The sequence below is a fragment of the Vipera ursinii genome (assembly GCF_947247035.1).
Source record: "Vipera ursinii genome assembly, chromosome: 8".
Classification (NCBI taxonomy): Eukaryota; Metazoa; Chordata; class Lepidosauria; order Squamata; family Viperidae; genus Vipera; species Vipera ursinii.
Window position 1 is genome coordinate 8,839,126 of NC_139519.1, and position 16,731 is coordinate 8,855,856.

Genomic DNA, 16,731 nt, shown 5'->3' on the forward strand with positions numbered 1-16,731 from the left:
AAATCCCTGCAACCACTGTTCATATGCCTTTGCCTCCAAGCCTCTTATCATCTTTGTTGCTCTTATCTGTACTCCTTCCAGACTCTCAACATCTTTTTTTTTTATATTGTAGTGACCAAAACAGGACACAGTTTTGAAACATTCTCCTTTTCCATATTCCGTTCCCCAGAAGAAGTCACCCAACTAAAGGTAAATATAAGTAAATATGTATGTGAGTTTTAAAAAGTGTATTCCAAAATAAAAGTAATTTAAAGGATGTTTTATTGATGGCTCCTAGAGCCTTTGAATCTCTGCAAGGAAAAGAAAGCAAATAATTTGATTTGTAAATTTAGTGCTATCACAAATCTAAGTTCAATTATCATGCATGGAGCAACTTTTTTTAAAAAAACAAACGAGGTCCCAGATTGTTGGGGGCAACAAGCTGACTCTATAAACCACTTAAGAGCAGGGGTCTTCAATCGTGGCCCTTTTATGACTTGTGGACTTCAACTCCCAGAATTCCTCAGCCAGGCAGCTGAGGAATTCTGGGAGTTGAAGTCCACAAGTCATAAAACGGCCAAGTTTGAAGACCCCTGACTTAGAGAATGCCGTAAAGCACTATGAAGCGGTATATAAGTCTAAGTGCAATTGCTGTTGCTATTCTTGAAGGAGGAAGGAAGAAAATGGACTGGAATCTGCTGCTTACTTCAAGGTTGCTTTTCTTTCTAATGATGGCGTCACGTTCTATCTATTGCAACTAAATCACTTTCATATGGTGCCATGGAGAGCTCAAGGGGACTGTGTTTTTTTAAAGTCAATCTCAAGAGTTAAGAGACTATTATAGAATCAAGAGCAAAATTAAAAAAAAAACTGGTTAAGTTACTCTTCCTGGGATTCTGCTTCTTGGTTTCAAATCATTCCAATTTCTGATTCAGTTTTTGGAAATGGTTCTTCTAGAAATCCTGACGGCATAAACATGCCTACACAAGAGACACCGGATGAGCAATGAACTGTCTTTGACCTTTGGTCCAATGTATTAAGCAATTGGCAATACTTAAGTCTTTGGGACTTGAGAGCAGAGGAAGAGTTTATGCAATTGAAGGTCTGCAACTGGATGACGTAGTCTTCCTGTTGCTTACCCGCATGGCCTGTATGTAAACACGATGTAGCTATCCTCATCGCTTCGTTCCAAGAAGGTCACACAAGTGTACTTCTCCCAATGGCGCATGGCCTGTCGAAAAATAGCTCGCTGAATACCTGTAAGAAACAGAAAGAGACCCCAAAATGGTTAAGAGACAGAAAAAGACCTCCATGCTCTGCTTCCACTCTGTCTACAGTTCTCAAGAACATAAAACAATGACATAGATTCTTAGGAAGAAGAGATGGGCCACCAAAGGGATCAGAACTCATCCTAACTCATGGCCTGGGGAAAAAGCCAACTTGTGAAGAGTTTATTTAAATTGGATCAGGCAGAGGGCCATATCAACCTCTTTGAAGAGACTGTTCCAGGAGGCAAGTGCTGGGATAGAGAAGTTCAAATGGCATTGTATGGTAGATAAGACCCAGATCATGCCAACCCAGTCCAATTTTAAGGGTCTGTTATGAAGACAACTCCCATACATCTTTGGTTATGTCCATATGGTGATGGTTCAATAGAAACTCTAGGCCAGGGGTCTTCAAACGTGGCCCTTTTGTGACTTGTGCACCTCAATTCTGGGAGTTGAAGTCCACAAGTCATAAAAGGGCCCAGTCTGAAGACCCCTGCTCTAGGCTATATGCTATTACAGGCAGCCCTCGGCTTACAATCACAACTGAGTCCAAAATTTATGTTGCTAAGTGAGACACTTGTGAAGTGAGTTTTGCCCCATTTTACAAGCTTCCCTGGCATGGTTGCTAAGTGAATCACTGCACTTGTCAAATTAGTAACATGGTTGTTAAGTAAATTTGGCCTCTCCATTGAATTGGCTTGTCAGAAGGTCGCAAAAGGGGGATGGTCATAAGTCACTTTTCTTCAGTGCTGTTTGAATGGTCGCTGATTGAACTGTTGTAAGTCAAGGACTATTTGTATACTGGGCCTTATACAAGGAATCTAGACAGACCTTTATATACATACAGATTGGCCTGGAGACCAAACGGAGGAGTCCCACCCTGGAAGTGGCTGCTAGATTGGTGGAATTCTGGGAGTTGAAGTCCACAAGTCATAAAAGGGCTGAGTTTGAAGACCTCTGGTCTAGAGTTTCTATTGAACCGTCACCATATGGACATAACCAAAGACCTCTATTCTCCATCCATCCATAATTTGGGTTGTCATCTTGATGCATTTATTCTTCTTGTGTTCCTTTGTCATTGTTTATTATATTGTTCTATCAATTTACTCCTGTTCCATTTACATTCCTTTCATTCTTCTTCCTTTTTATTATGGTAAGCCACCTATAGTAGCCCCATGGCAAGAGGGGCAGCAAATTAATTTAACAAATACGTAAAAAGCCTGTCTTCAAAAAAAAAATAATCCAGGTAGAGAGTATGATTTCTATTTAATGCTACTATTCTCAGGCAAGCACTTGAAAATAAGTTCTTGAGTGACCAAGTTTTGTGCTACCGTTTGTATGATACGTTGTGCCATTACTTAGGACTGAAAATTTATACAATAGTATTTTATTTGGATTTATTTCGGTAACTATGTTTTTAATTCTTTTTATACTCCATTGTATTGTTTTTCTCACAAATACATATACGATAGTGAGATAGAGGTAGAGATAGATTAGATAGATAGATAGATAGATAGATAGATAGATAGATAGATAGATAGATAGATAGATAGATAGATAGGCAGGCAGGCAGGCAGACAGACAGATTATAACTTTATTCAACATTTTGTTTTTATCTGGCCTTAGGACTAAAGTTGAATTGTATAAGATTATCAGAAAGTTCCAAGGATAGGCTGTTTCTGAGACAGCCCACCCCAATCTGTCTATCTTAGGGACTTTGTGAGCAGGCACATACAAGACTAGATGATAAAGCACAACAGATATTTCACAGTCTCATGAACAAATGTTCTTCAAGCTTCAATTCCATCTAGAAAAATACAGTTGTATTAAAAAAATTAAAGAGATGGCAGTTGCAGATTCTGGCCAGAATAAGAGAAATTTCTAAAGAGGATATTCAGTTTGGAACAGCTGCATAAAGGGTCAATTTCAGCCTTGCCTTTCGTCGCCTGCTTCCTCTTTCCAATAGCTCCTCAACAGAATATCAAATTGGGATTCAAGGATTTCTTAATTGCTACAAGAAAGGGAACGAGAGAAAGGGAAGCGAGGAAGGCCCAGCTGCAAACACTCCAATATATTATGCATTGATATATGAATATTAATTTTCAGGGAGTAACAATGCATCTGTCAAATGCTACCAGGCAAAAGAGATTTGCAGTTATTTTGCCTTTTTCTTCTATAATGACTCTTTTTATCTCTGCACAAATGGGGAAAGAGGAAAGAACAGTGGTGGCAGAAGACAGAATAGTCACTAAGAGAAAATAATGATGTTAAGATTGTGCTAACAAAATCGGATTGTTACATCTTTTTACATCTTACATCTCTGGAAACACGCCAAGAGTCTTAAAGCACCAAATAGGTAAATGTAAAGGTTCCCCCGCACAGGCGTGCTAGTCGTTTCCGACTCTAGGGTTCGGTGCTCATCTCCGTTTCAAAGCCGAAGAGCCAGCGCTTGTCCGAGGACATCTCCGTGGTCATGTGGCCGGCATGACTAGACGCCAAAGGCGCATAGAACGCTGCTACCTTCCCACCGTAGTGGTCCCTATTTTTCTACTTGCATTTTTTACGTGCTTTCGAACTGCTAGGTTGGCAGAAGCTGGGACGAGTAACAGGCGCTCACTCTGTTACGTGGCACTCGGGATTCGACCCGCCAAACTGCCGACCTTCTGATCGACAAGCTCAGCGTCCTAACCCACTGAGCCACCGTGTCCCAAATAGTACCAAATAGTACCCCTGAAATGTAGAGAAGCAATATATACTGCTCAAAAAAATAAAGGGAACACTTAAACAACACAATGTACTGTATTTAATAGTAGGATGTCTTATCTTGTGTTCCCTTTATTTTTTTGAGCAGTATAAAAGAGTTGGGTCAAAACAGAACCCACCACGAATGAACATTTTAAACTCATCTTCACATTCCAACTCACCGCTGAAATTTCCACTGATCACATATGGAATTACTCCATCCGGCCATACTCTTTCGGGGCGAGAAGTGGCAGCCCGCCGACTCCGTGGCCGTGCCCAGCCCTGTTTCCATCGTCTCCTCTGCAGCCTTCCAGGTCTGATGTTGGTGCGGTTTGCACCTTTCCCTGTGACAAGACAACAATCCAAGTGATTTGTGAGCACCGCTTCTTCCCCAGCGCTTAACCAGTCGATCTTAACCCAGATCTACTCAAAAGAAATTTGTGTTGATCTTGCCAAAAGTCATTTGATGATCAGCTTGTTCTGGGGAGGTTTGTGGCCTTCTTCCTAAGTCCAAACGTCAATGCACTGGATCTCATTGTCCTTTGACTATCTGTGGAGACCAGCCACTCAAAATTTTCAACCGGAAAGCCTGTAGGAACTGGCCTTCTTTTCTCCTGCAGTTCTGAACTGAGAATGGGAACCTGGTATGTGTAATCTAATGAAGAGAAGGACCAGGGGGTGAGATGATAGCAATTTTCCAATATTTGACGGGCCGTCATAGAGAAGCGGGAGTCAACCTATTCCTTGGAGCACCTGAGGCCAAGACAAGAAGTAATGGGTAGAAGATACTTAATTAGAGATCCAATCTGGCACTAAGGAGGAATTTCCTGGCAGTGAGAACAATTAATCAGTGGAATGGCTTGCTTCAGGAAGTTGGAGGTGCTCCATCGCTGGTGGCTTTCAAGAAAAGACTGGATAGCTATTTGTCTTTCTCTACAGAGTTCTTTCTCTAGACTGCACTAAAAGACTTCCAAGATATTTTCCAACTCTTGTTATTCTGTACTGTGTATTTATTTCCCCACCTATCCTTTATCTTTTTAGACTCCTCTTGTTCATCTTCTTTTCCTCACTTCTTTGGAATGGGAAGGATAAAGGAATCATGATACCAAATGAATGAGCTTTGAAGCAGAGACTGTAGAGATGACATTTATTTATCCAATGCCAACTTGCTTACAATTCCAGGTGGCTTGCAGAGGTTTAAGAAAATCAATAAAGACTCTTCCTCATGTCTATTTGCCTTTAAAATCCCATGGCTTCTTCTTCTTTCTTTTTTTTTAACCCAAACGGGTGAAATTATTCTGCTTCTCCTATCTTCCTGCCTAGATTTTTCTGCCTCTCCTGCAGACTGAGACATTCTCAGCGGCTCAGAGGATATTCTCAACATCCAGCCCGCTGTGACCCAGCCATGCCAATCTACTGCAACCTCCGGAAACAAACAATTGAGCCAGCCACCGCAAAGGGACTTCACTTCCTCTGTCAACATTGCACCCAATCGTCATGGTTTCTAAGACTGACAGTAATTTGCTGTCCCGAATGGTATGCCGGGGCAAATTAGTTCACCCTCAACTTGGACAAATCAAAATTTGGCTTTCTTGCCCAAAGAGACAGCTACCAGTTTTGTCCTGCAGGCTCAAAAACCAGTTACAAAGAATTTAAGCATTTGTTCTGATAGCAAGGTTTGGGAAACCAGAAGGTAGAAAATAGGTCTGAATTGGTTGTCTGAATCTAACTGAAATGGAAATATCTGTCAGGACCCACCCCAAACCACGTCTTAGGAAGACAAAATTCTTGGAGTCAAGTCTATTCCAAAAAGAATCTTTACTATGACATGCTTGGTTGTAGGAAATGAGACAGGACTTAATATTATTCCATTTACTAACCCTTATATAGAGTTCCCGGTTTAACCCCCCTTAGCCCCATTTGGTCAGTCCCCCATCCTTTCTCTCGTATCATCCCTCTCATGGGAAAAAGGAACTTAGGACCTTTCATGTTTATTGCTCTCTTCCGTGACAATATCTCTCTGCCCTTATTGCATTAGGAGATAGTCAACTGGTTGCCTTGTTTAAGGTGACCTCCTGGAAAAGGTGAACTCTGAAGGCCAGGCTGAGACGTTTTCTTGTTTTTTGTCATTTACGTTACACAGTCCTTGACTTACAACAGACTGTTCAAAGTTACAACGGCACTGAAAATAGTGACATGACCATTTCTAACAGGACCGTTGCAGCCTCCCCATGATCTCCTGATCAAAATTCAGATGCTTGGCAACTGGTTCATGTTTATGACGGCTGCAGTGTGCCGGGGTCACGTGATCGCCTCTTCTGACCTTCTGACAAGCAAAGTCAGTGGGGAAGCCAGATTCACTTAACAACTGTGTTACAACTGCAGGGATTCACTTAACAAAACGGTTGCAAGAAAGGTTGCAAAATGGGGCAAAAACTCACTGCAAAAAATACCCTGTCTGGCTTAGCAACAGAAATTTGGGGCTCCATCGTGGTCGTAAGGCGAGGACTGCCAGCCCATGTTTATTTTATTTATTTTCAGATTGCTATGGAGTTTTTAACTGCTCTTGTGTTTTTAGACTGCAATCAACGAATCAACACAGCACTGAAAAAAGCGGATCCTGCAGTTGTGGGAAAAAATACCAGGAAGGAAAAATAATTGCCACCCAGAATTACGTGTTCGTGAGAGGGGCAGCTCTATTAATATGCTAAATAAATAAACCAAATTTTGGTTACACTCAAGTGAAGAGTGGGATGTTTTATTCTGGTTCCCCCCCCCACCTTCTTATTGTGGATCATTATTAAAGTGTGATAAAACCTAGCTAGCTTATTCATAAGCAATGCATACTTGCCTGTGAAAACACAGTTTTCACCCAAGTTTGTCATGGCTTTGTTAAAACGGGGAGGAGTGAGGAAGGCAAGCCAAGCCTTTCTCTCCAAGTTCTTTGGCCCAACGGCTGCCACAGCCTATGAAAGCCGTAGCTGGCAGAAAATCCTCCCCTTCAATGTCCAAGAATGAAGAAAACAAGGAGGCAGTTCAAATCCAAGGCTGATGCTTCACAGCCCAGGTTTCTGGCAAGCTACCACTTGGCTCTTGCAAAAAGTTAGCATTAGGGTCTGAATGTCTGCCTGGAATTCTCAGATCATTTCCACGGCCCACCCTTGCTTATAGACCAGTGATGGCAAACCTTTTAGAGACCGAATGCCCAAACTACAACCCCAAACCCAGTTATTTATCGCCGAGTGCCAGGTGGGACGTGGCCCACTGGGTGGGTGTGGCTGTGGTGGTCATGACAGACTGGGTGGGTGTGGCCAAAGTGGGCATGGTCACCTCAATGCTGCTCTGGGGCCAGGCAGGGTTGGGGGAGATCCAGGGGGTTTCTGGCGGGTGGGGCGGTGGGCGGGAAGCTCATCCTGCGGGTGAGGCGAGGCAAGGCAGGGCGGGGGTGCCATTGCCGCAGGGCAAGGTAAGGTGAGGCAGGGGTGGCTTCTGCCTGACACCATCGGCCCCTGCACACAGGCCAGCAAGTGCATAGGGGCTGACGGTGTCCATCAGCAGCCACAGCCTGCCGGGTCCTCGACCGGTACACTCTGGGGCTCCGCAGCCCACCACCAGCTGTTCAGAGAAGCCACCTCTGAGCTGGACAGCTGGCCAACAGCTGAGGAGGTGATGCAGTGGGTCGTGCCCAGGAAAACAAGAGCATGTGAAGCCAGGAGGGATGAGACAGGGGGTGGGGGGAGGGAAAGCCGCCATGCCGGGATGCATCCGGCCACATGGGACCTTGGGCAGCTGGTTGAAGAGGGATGGTTGCCATCTCCGGGGCATGGCACATGTGCCCGCAAAGAGGGCTCTGAGTGCCGCCTCTGGCATGCGGGCCATAAGTTCGCCACCACTGCTATAGATGGTAAGCCATAAAGTATATATGTACAAGAAGGGCTGAGGGTGGAAGTTCGTTCTCCGAGCTTGTGGATTGGTTGCTGAACATTTTATTACCAGGCGAGGTAACATCTTCAGCGGAGTTTAAGGGATGTCAGTGTCAGTGTTCTTCTGGGCTTTCTGTGGTCAGTAGGTCTTGTGATGGGGAAGTCACATCAGGTGAGGGTTATGTCAGGCAAGGACTTGCAATGAGTCAGGTGTGGGTGGCATCCAGTGAGGTGATGGGGAGGTCACATCAGGTGACTATCATTGGAAGGTGACGTGCTGATGGGGGGGGCGTTGCGTGTGTTGGTTGAAGATCAATGCCGTTGTGATTAGTGTTGCAGGCTAACTCTGCCCACTGCCAGGAGTTTGATCCTGACTGGCTCAAGGTTGACTCAGATTGTTGGGGGCAATATGCTGATGCTGTAAACCACTTAGAGAGGGCTGTAAAGCACTATGAAGCGGTATATAAGTCTAAGCGCTATTGCTACACCTGGTTCCCTTTTGGTCCTATCATTGAAACCAGAAGTCCACAAAGAAATCAGAACATCTTGTGGCCACACGTGCCCACAATCCAACCATCACCTTCAAGACTGACAAAGCTGACTGTCCCTTTTGTTCAAAAGCCCACAACATTTGTGAGTTAAGACAAACAGGCCAACTCTGAATGCTTGAAGAGCGTGTGTGTAATTGCCAATTTGCGTACTTTGAATACTGTAGTTTTTCACTCCTTTTTTCTCCGGGAAAAGCCACCTTGATGTAGTGACAAAGGCACCAGGCTAAAAATCTGGAAAACATGGGTTCTGCATAAAGTCAACTGGATGGCTTTGAGGCAGCTTTTCTCTCTCCATCTTAGGAAGAAGAAGAAGAACAAAAGGAAGGCAAGAAGACACTTTCTAAAAACATTGTTAAGAATACTGTGGGGACCTGTCCAGGTAGGTGCCAGGAGTCAACAATGACTCATAGGTACACATACGGTTTTTTTTTGTTGTTTTTTTGCAGCCGTTAATCTACAGTTGAACAAATGTCAATGGTAGGGAGATCTCTTTAGTCCCGGGAAAAATCCTTCACATAATTGTCCTCATTCTACTAAAAAACCCCCACAGCTAATCACTTGCCCCTGCTCAAAGATGGTAGGTATTGTTGCTCCTTTTGTCTTTTTCCTGGGGATCCAGGATCCTGCCAATGTTATCGGTGGACGTGTGCCAGGATTGCGCCCGCCTTCCATTCTCCGCTGGAACAGCAGCTGAGCTAACAGTAGCACTGCAAATGTCTGGTTTTCTTTTCACAGGAACATGATGGATGCAACACTCTCTTTTCACACACTGTTTATCTTTCCTGCAATGACTCTTCTCGTCACTTTCGTCATCTTTGGTTAAACCCCCAGGGAAGGCCTTCTCTGCAAAAGCTCTACACAGGTTAGTCCTTGGCTTACGGCCACAATTGAGCCCCACGTGTCTGTTGCCAAGTGGGACATCTGTTAAGCACGCTTTGCCCCGTTTTATGAACTCTCTGGCCACAGTTTGTTAAGAGAATCACTGCAGTGGAGAAGTTGGTAACCTGGTTGTCAAATGAATCTGGCTTCCCCGTTGACTTTGTTCGTCGGAAGGTCGCCAAAGGGGATCACACGATTCAAATGTTTCCAAATCATTTAACAAATGTTTCACTTAGCAACATAAATTTTGGGCTCAACTGTGGCCGTAATTCGAGGGCTACCTGTACCTCCACTGCTAACATTATGAAGATTAGAAGCCCTACCTGAAGTATTGGTAGCAGTTCTTTCAACTGTATGCCGTGTGAGGTCCACAACCCTGTCCACCTGGAACAATCTCAGGTCCTCTTCATCCAAGGCGATATCTCCTATAAAGGCAGCTGGAAAACAGAAGGAAAAAAGGGACTTACGTTTTCAAACTGAATGGATTTAAAAACTACAGTATTTGCAGTACAGCACATTTAATGTATAACTTGCTGTCCATCAAACGCTGCTGATTCACCGCACAGATCGTGACACAAAGGCGGCAGTAAAGACCCCTTTTTAAGCCCCACTTACTCTTAAGCACCTCTAATTTTGTGCTCAGGGGATAAAAATGAATCTGGAGGATTTTCTCTTTGAATCTTGATGTCCCTTCGTATGTTTACATTTTTTTTATGTTAAATCAATAAAAAAGTATCTTTAAAGAAGGACTTCAAAGCAGGCTGTCAACTGACACAGAAAAAGAAATTCAACATTTTATGAACAATAAAAGAGCTAAGAATTACTCCACAATCAGAGAAGGTAAAGAGACATCAATGGACAAACCGATTTAAAAAAAAATGTGTTTAGAGACAATGTTAAAGAGATGCTGAACCAGGTGGCCCACCTTGTCCAGCTGTTTGGTTTTTTTTTTTTTTTTGCTTAAAGAAGGGTAGAACTCACAGTCTCCCATTTACTAATCCAGCACTTTAACCACTACACCAAACTGCCTCTTGGTGTTAGGGACAATACTTGCCCCAATTCATTCTCCAAAGTTATTTGCCCTGTAAGATACCATCTAGGTTCACCACCAAGACTGCCACAGTCTTAAAATAACCATATTCAAGAACTGTCTTACATCCTTGTTGAAGCTGGATTACATTGTATTTCAAAAATTTCATCAGTCTCCATCTGCTTTCAGGAAGTTCATATGGATGTTTGCAGAAGTGTGAAAAAATCCTAAAATCAGCTACCATGGAATTTTACCAGTGCTAATTGGGAGTGGAAACTCAATCATTAAGTGATGTGGTTGTAAACCGAAAAACCATATGGCTGTGCCACTTAACAATGGTCATCCCAGATGCCCTGGTTGCCATCATTAAGTAAGGATCGAGCAAATTATTTAAGTGAGGATCTTTCATGATTACAACTTCTGACTTCCCACTGGCTTCCCCACTGACTTTGTGGGAAACCAGCAGGAAGCCAGCAGACTTCTCATGGCTGGCTGCGGAATTTTGGGAGTTGAAGTCTACAAGTCTTAAAGTTGCCAAGTTTGGAGACCTCTGGCATAGAGGAAAGATGGCTACTATGATGGATGGTTCCTCCCTGTCTCCCCTTCTTCCATCAGCTCAGTTGGCAACTATAATGTTAAACATCTGGTCTCCGTGAAGTCTACTGCATCTGCTAGAGATTTTTTTTAAAAAAATTATTATTACATAAATTGTTTTAACCTCAAGCTTCTTTGGAAAGTTCCCTTTCTCAAACACCCTCCATCTCTTTCTTGGCACACAGATTTTTGCCAAGCCAGTCTGAGCTCATTTAATCCAAGGGATACTCAAATAACCTCCCATTCATCTGCCACAGAAACAATCAAAATCATATGGTTCCGCTGAACGAAATGGATAACAATGCACAGATCCTTTTGTGCCAGATTGGATTCAGTTCCTTTTCAGTTCAGTTCCTAGCAAATTCGAAATTCTACTTCCCACTCTGCAATCACAATGCCAAAGAACCAAACATTCTGGCCGTACATATACATTTCCACTTTTTACAGCCAGAAACCCTGAAAGCTGTAATTAAAACCAAACCAATTTTCACAAAATGCTTATTTTTGCATTTTCTATCAGCATGTTGCCGCATTTAAAGCCGTAACAAAATCTATAGGACTCCAGGCAGAAAACAGGGAACCAATTTTTCTGAAAGACATTGGACCGATTAGTCCAGGGACTGCAGATGCTCCATAAGGCAAGGGTGACCACTTGTGCATTGTAAAAAAAATATTGACTCATGTCTTTGGGATGCAAATATTTGAACACCTATCACGAAAGTAGAAATGCAACAAATGCTGTAAAAACATCATCTTCACCTGACAAGATGTGAATATTTGAGGGACAGCTAATATTTGCTCAAAAAGGGACGCAGTGGCTCAGTGGGTTAGGACGCTGAGCTTGTCAATCAGAAGGTCGGCAGTTTGGCGGGTCGAATCCCAAGTGCCGCATAACAGAGTGAGCGCCTGTTACTCGTCCCAGCTCCTGCCAACCTAGCAGTTCAAAAGCACGTAAAAATGCAAGTAGAAAAATAGGGACCACTACAGTGGGAAGGTAACAGCGTTCCGTGCGCCTTTGGCATCTAGTCATGCCGGCCACATGACCATGGAGATGTCCTCGGACAAATGCTGGCTCTTCAGCTTTGAAACGGAGATGAGCACCGACCCCTAGAGTTGGAAACGACTAGCACGCATGTGCGGGGGAACCTTTACCTTTACTTAATATTTGCTCTGACTTTTTGCTGTAAAATATTGTGAAATTAAATTTCTGGTTTATCCATTGTGTCTTAATTGCCCTGAAGGGGAAAATGCTCAGAGAACGCCAAATCTTTGCACGGTAAGGAACACACAAGGGAAGGAAGGGCAACGTAGCAATACAGTTCTGGAATGCAACTCATGAAAATTTCTGGAACATGAAATGGAAAGAGTGAGTGAAAGCAAGCAAAGCATGGCCTTTGGGTACCTAGCTTCCAAGCTCCTAAACATCCTGGTTAAACCATCTTCTCTTTGGAAACAAGAGAGTTGCCTTTCTCTTCCATCCTACTCCCTCCCCCCTTCCTTTTTAACTAGCTATTAAAACACATGCGTCTATTCATCTGTTTATTCAATTTGTTTGGCCGCTTAGCTCAGCAGGCGACTGTGGACAGTGAACAGTCTTAAAATAAATTGAAAACAAATTCCCAGAAATAGTAATAAAAGTTAAGAAGGTAAAGGTTCCCCCTGTCCAGTCATGTCTAACTCTAGGGGGTGGTGCTCATCTTAGTTTCTTAGCCAAGGGAGCCGACGTTGTCTGAAGTCACTTCTGTGGACATGTGGCCAGTATGACTATATGCCGAGGCCCTTGGAATGCTGTTACCTTCCCACCAAAGTGGTACCTATTTATCTACTCGCATTTGCAAGATTTTGAACTGCTAGGTTGGCAGGAGCTGAGGCAAGTAAGGGGAACTCACCCTATCCACGTGGTACTTGGGTCTTGAACTGCAACCCTTTCAGTCGACAAGTCCAGTGGCTTAACTATTAGGTCACTGTACCCCACCAGAAATAGTAATAGGGAATAGTAAATTAGAATAATGAAGAATAATATTAATGAAGACTAATAATAATAGGCAGATGATACCACTCTAATGGCAGAAAGTGAAGAGGAACTAAAGAGCCTCTTGTTGCGGGTGAAGAAGGAGAGTGCAAAAGATCATGGCATCCAGCCCTCTCAATTCCTGGCAAATAGATGGGGAAGAAATGGAGGTAGTGACAGATTTTATTTTCCTGGGCTCCAAGATCACTGCAGATGAGGACTGTAGCCAAGAAATTAAAAGACGCTTGCTCCTGGGAAGGAAAGCAATGGCAAATCTAGACAGCACACTAAAAAGCAGAGACATCACCCTGTCAACAAAAATGCGTATAGTCAAGGCTATGGTCTTCCCAGTTGCAATATATGGCAGAGAAAGTTGGACCATAAGAAAGGCTGAGCGCCAAAGAATTGAGGCCTTTGAACTATGGTGCTGGAGAAGACTCCTGAGAGTCCCTTGGACTGCAAGGCGATCAAAGCGGTCAGTCCTAGAGGAGATCAACCCCGACTGCTCTTTAGAAGGCCAGATCATGAAGTTGAAGCTCAAATACTTTGGCCACCTAATGAGAAGGAAGGACTCACTGGAGAAGAAGTGCCTAATGTTGGGAAAGATTGAGGGCAAGAGAAGAAGGGGACGACAGAGAATGAGGTGGCTGGATGAAGTCACTGAAGCCGTAGGCATGAGCCTAAATGGACTCCAGAAGATGGTAGAGGACAGGAAGGCCTGGAGGAACGTTGTCCATGGGGTCACGATGGGTCGGACACGACTTTGCAGCTAACAACAATAATAATAGGTGCCTTGGGTGCAATCCCTAAATGACTGGAGCACCACTTGAACATCATCAGCATTGACAAAATCATCGTCAGTCAACTGAAGGACCTGGGATAGGTCCTGATACATTTGGTAGGAGTATTCTTTGACTTGATTCTGTAATAAATCAGAAGCTTCCAAAACTCCCAAATATTTCTAGCTTTCTCTTGATGCTGCTGCCTATATCAATTTTTTTACTGTCAGTTGTATTTCATCATCTTCAACAATTTTGCCTGCCTTCATGCTATGATTATTATTATGATTACTTTAAACTAAGGAGCTGAAATAAAGAACATTAGTCTCTCACAATATTTTCAACTGAGGGCACCAAAATATTAGGAGGTTTTGTGTTATCATTAGATGTCGGCCACACAAACACACCTCCATTTTCAGTGCCCTGAGGGAACCTCAGTATCCTTCAGTCCAAAGGTTGGGAAGTTCTGCTCTAATTCAAGCTGTGCCACAGATTGAGCTTCCAGTCCCAACAGTTGAACTCAGAATATTTGGTCTGAAATGTCACAGAGACACCCACAATTTCAGTCTAGCTTTTGATAGTGAGCCTAGAAACATTTCCAAAGAGCCAAGTTGGCAGAGCTGCTGCATGTGTGAACTAGCCCCTTGTTTCAGAGACTTCAAAGCATTCGCAAACACAGTAAAGAAATAAGTTAAATTGAAGAGATTTACTTGCTAGAACTGCCTGTTCCCAACTGAAGCAGTATGAAAAAGCGTAATTACAAAGCCTTGCCTATGTGGAGAAAGAATGTAGAGATTCACAGAGAAAGCCAGTTGATACAGCTGGGCAACGAATTGACTGCTTAATCATCTGAGTTAATGCCAGCCACAGGCTGAGCCTTCAAAGGCAGAGAATATGGCAAAGTGCATCTCATCTCAACTTAAGCATCTCAATCCAACCGGTATGTTAAGACTTAGGATCTTGGGCTTTTTAACACGGAAAATTTTTTTGTAACTTTAGATTGAGGCACCCTGGGGACTGATTCTAACAATAAATACTTCTCTTTGTTCAAGTGAAACCAGTCTGCTGGTTTCTTCTGATGTTTGTTTATGTATTATTTAGCAATCCTCACCCCCTTAGATAGACAGGGGCAGGTCAGAATCAGTCTCAGCTCTTTGCAACCTATCATTGTAATTTCCTGCAGCCCCAGAGACATCCTTAAGCCATGAAGATGGTGGGTTAGCTGAAGTAAAGAGATGCCTTCATTCTTCTGAAAAAGAACACAGAAAGAACAATCCCAATTGGCTGTTCCTTGTATGGGAAGACAGCAATAAGAAACCGGTGAAGGACTTGATGTGACATGGTAGGGCGTGGCTAGAGTGCGAGTGGCCTACTGGGTGGGCATGGCCAGCTGTACATTGTTCGCATCAAGGGTGCCTATGGGGGCCCGGGCAGGAGTGGGAGAGATCTGAGGGTCTCTGGCAGAAGGAGGGTCTCTGGGCCAGGGCCAAGGCAGTGGGGGCCGTTCCCTCACTGTTTCCAGGATGGCTTTGCAGGCCACATGAAACCACTTCGCGGGCCAGATCTGGCCCCCGGGCCTTGTGTTTGACATGTCTGTGGTAAAGAAAAGACTTGGGGAGACCAAGACTGATCCGTTGGTTACAGAAGGTGGGATGAAGAAAGCACGGTGTGGGTGCGGGTGTGGTTGAAAGAGATAGGATGGGTTTGTTCCTGACTAGAGTGATCCTGGGAGAAACAAAAAAATTGATAGAAAGGACAGAATGGATAATATTTGTTGGGAGTGTGAATATGAGAAAGATTTGGCGGAGGTGGTGCTGGCAAGTTATGACTATAAATCAGCAAACAGCCATTTCAAAATGGTGGGGTTCTTAATGCTCTGGAAAGAGTGCAGAGAAGATCAACAAAGATGATAAAGGGTCTGGAGGCTACACCATACAATGAACGATGAACTAAGTATATCCAGTCAAAAGAAGAAATGAACTAGGGGGATATGATAGCAGTCTTCCAGTACTTGTGAAGCTATCACAGAGAAGAGGGGGGTCAACCTATTCTCCAAAGCACCATAGAAGTAACGGGTGGAAGATCATTAAAGGGAGATCCAACCTAGAATTTAGGAGACCTTTCCTGAAAATGAGAACAATGAATAAGTGGATTGGCTTGCCTCTGGCAACTCACCGGAGCCCTTCAAAAAGACTCCGGACAGTCATTTGTCCAAAATGGTATGAGATCTCCTGCTTGAGAAGGAGGTTGGACTAGAAGATCTCCAAGGTCCCTTCCAATCCTATTATTCTATGTTCTAAGTTGTCTTTTAGGCCTTAGACCCATCTCTGCTATGGAGTCAAAGAAAGGAACAGATTTTTGAATTGTGACCTCTGTCTTGCTTTCAAATTCTTGAGTCGGTTAATATTTTTTTTAGCTTCACATTTGTCTTTCTGTCAAAAGACTGCTTAAAATTTGTCCGGACAATCATGGCTGTCATTCTGTGGATGGCTGAACCCAGTAAGTGTGCCATTTTACATGTGCTAAGAAATAAACACTATTGAGCTGAATCCTAACTAAACGTGTATAGAAGGAATTTGAAGGGAGAACACACAGCAACACATAGATACTATAGTTCAGGGGTCCTCAACTTTGGCAACTTTAAGACTTGTGGACTTCAACTCCCAGAATTCCTCAGCCAGCTGGCTGAGGAATTCTGGGAGTTGAAGTCCACAAGTCTTAAAGTTGCCAAGGTTGAGGACCCCTGCTATAGCTGATGGCACTTCCAGGCTGGTTATGGTTTTTAGTCTCCAAACCTTAGAAACAATTTAAAACCAAACTAGCCTCACTGCAGCTAACCTCAAAATGATGTTAGTATCACTCATGAGTCAGACCAACTGATTTACAAGCAAATGCCAAAATCTGCACACAATTTCCTCCAACATTCAAGAAGGGCAAAGGTCATGCATGATATTTGTAGCTTTTTCAAAATATCC

At 43.5% G+C, this 16,731-nt stretch overlaps 1 protein-coding gene across 1 annotated transcript in view; it reads right to left on the minus strand.

Annotated features, from left to right (window-relative positions):
* Positions 1-16,731, minus strand: part of BMP1 (bone morphogenetic protein 1) — a 133,283-nt gene that overhangs the window by 57,166 nt on the left and 59,386 nt on the right. The window contains exons 2-4 of the mRNA XM_083368440.1: positions 9,666-9,779; positions 4,172-4,333; positions 1,119-1,236 (exon numbers count right to left, since the gene is read on the minus strand). Of these exons, the coding sequence (XP_083224566.1) occupies positions 1,119-1,236; positions 4,172-4,333; positions 9,666-9,779 (394 nt within the window). The remainder of the gene's footprint in view (positions 1-1,118; positions 1,237-4,171; positions 4,334-9,665; positions 9,780-16,731) is intronic.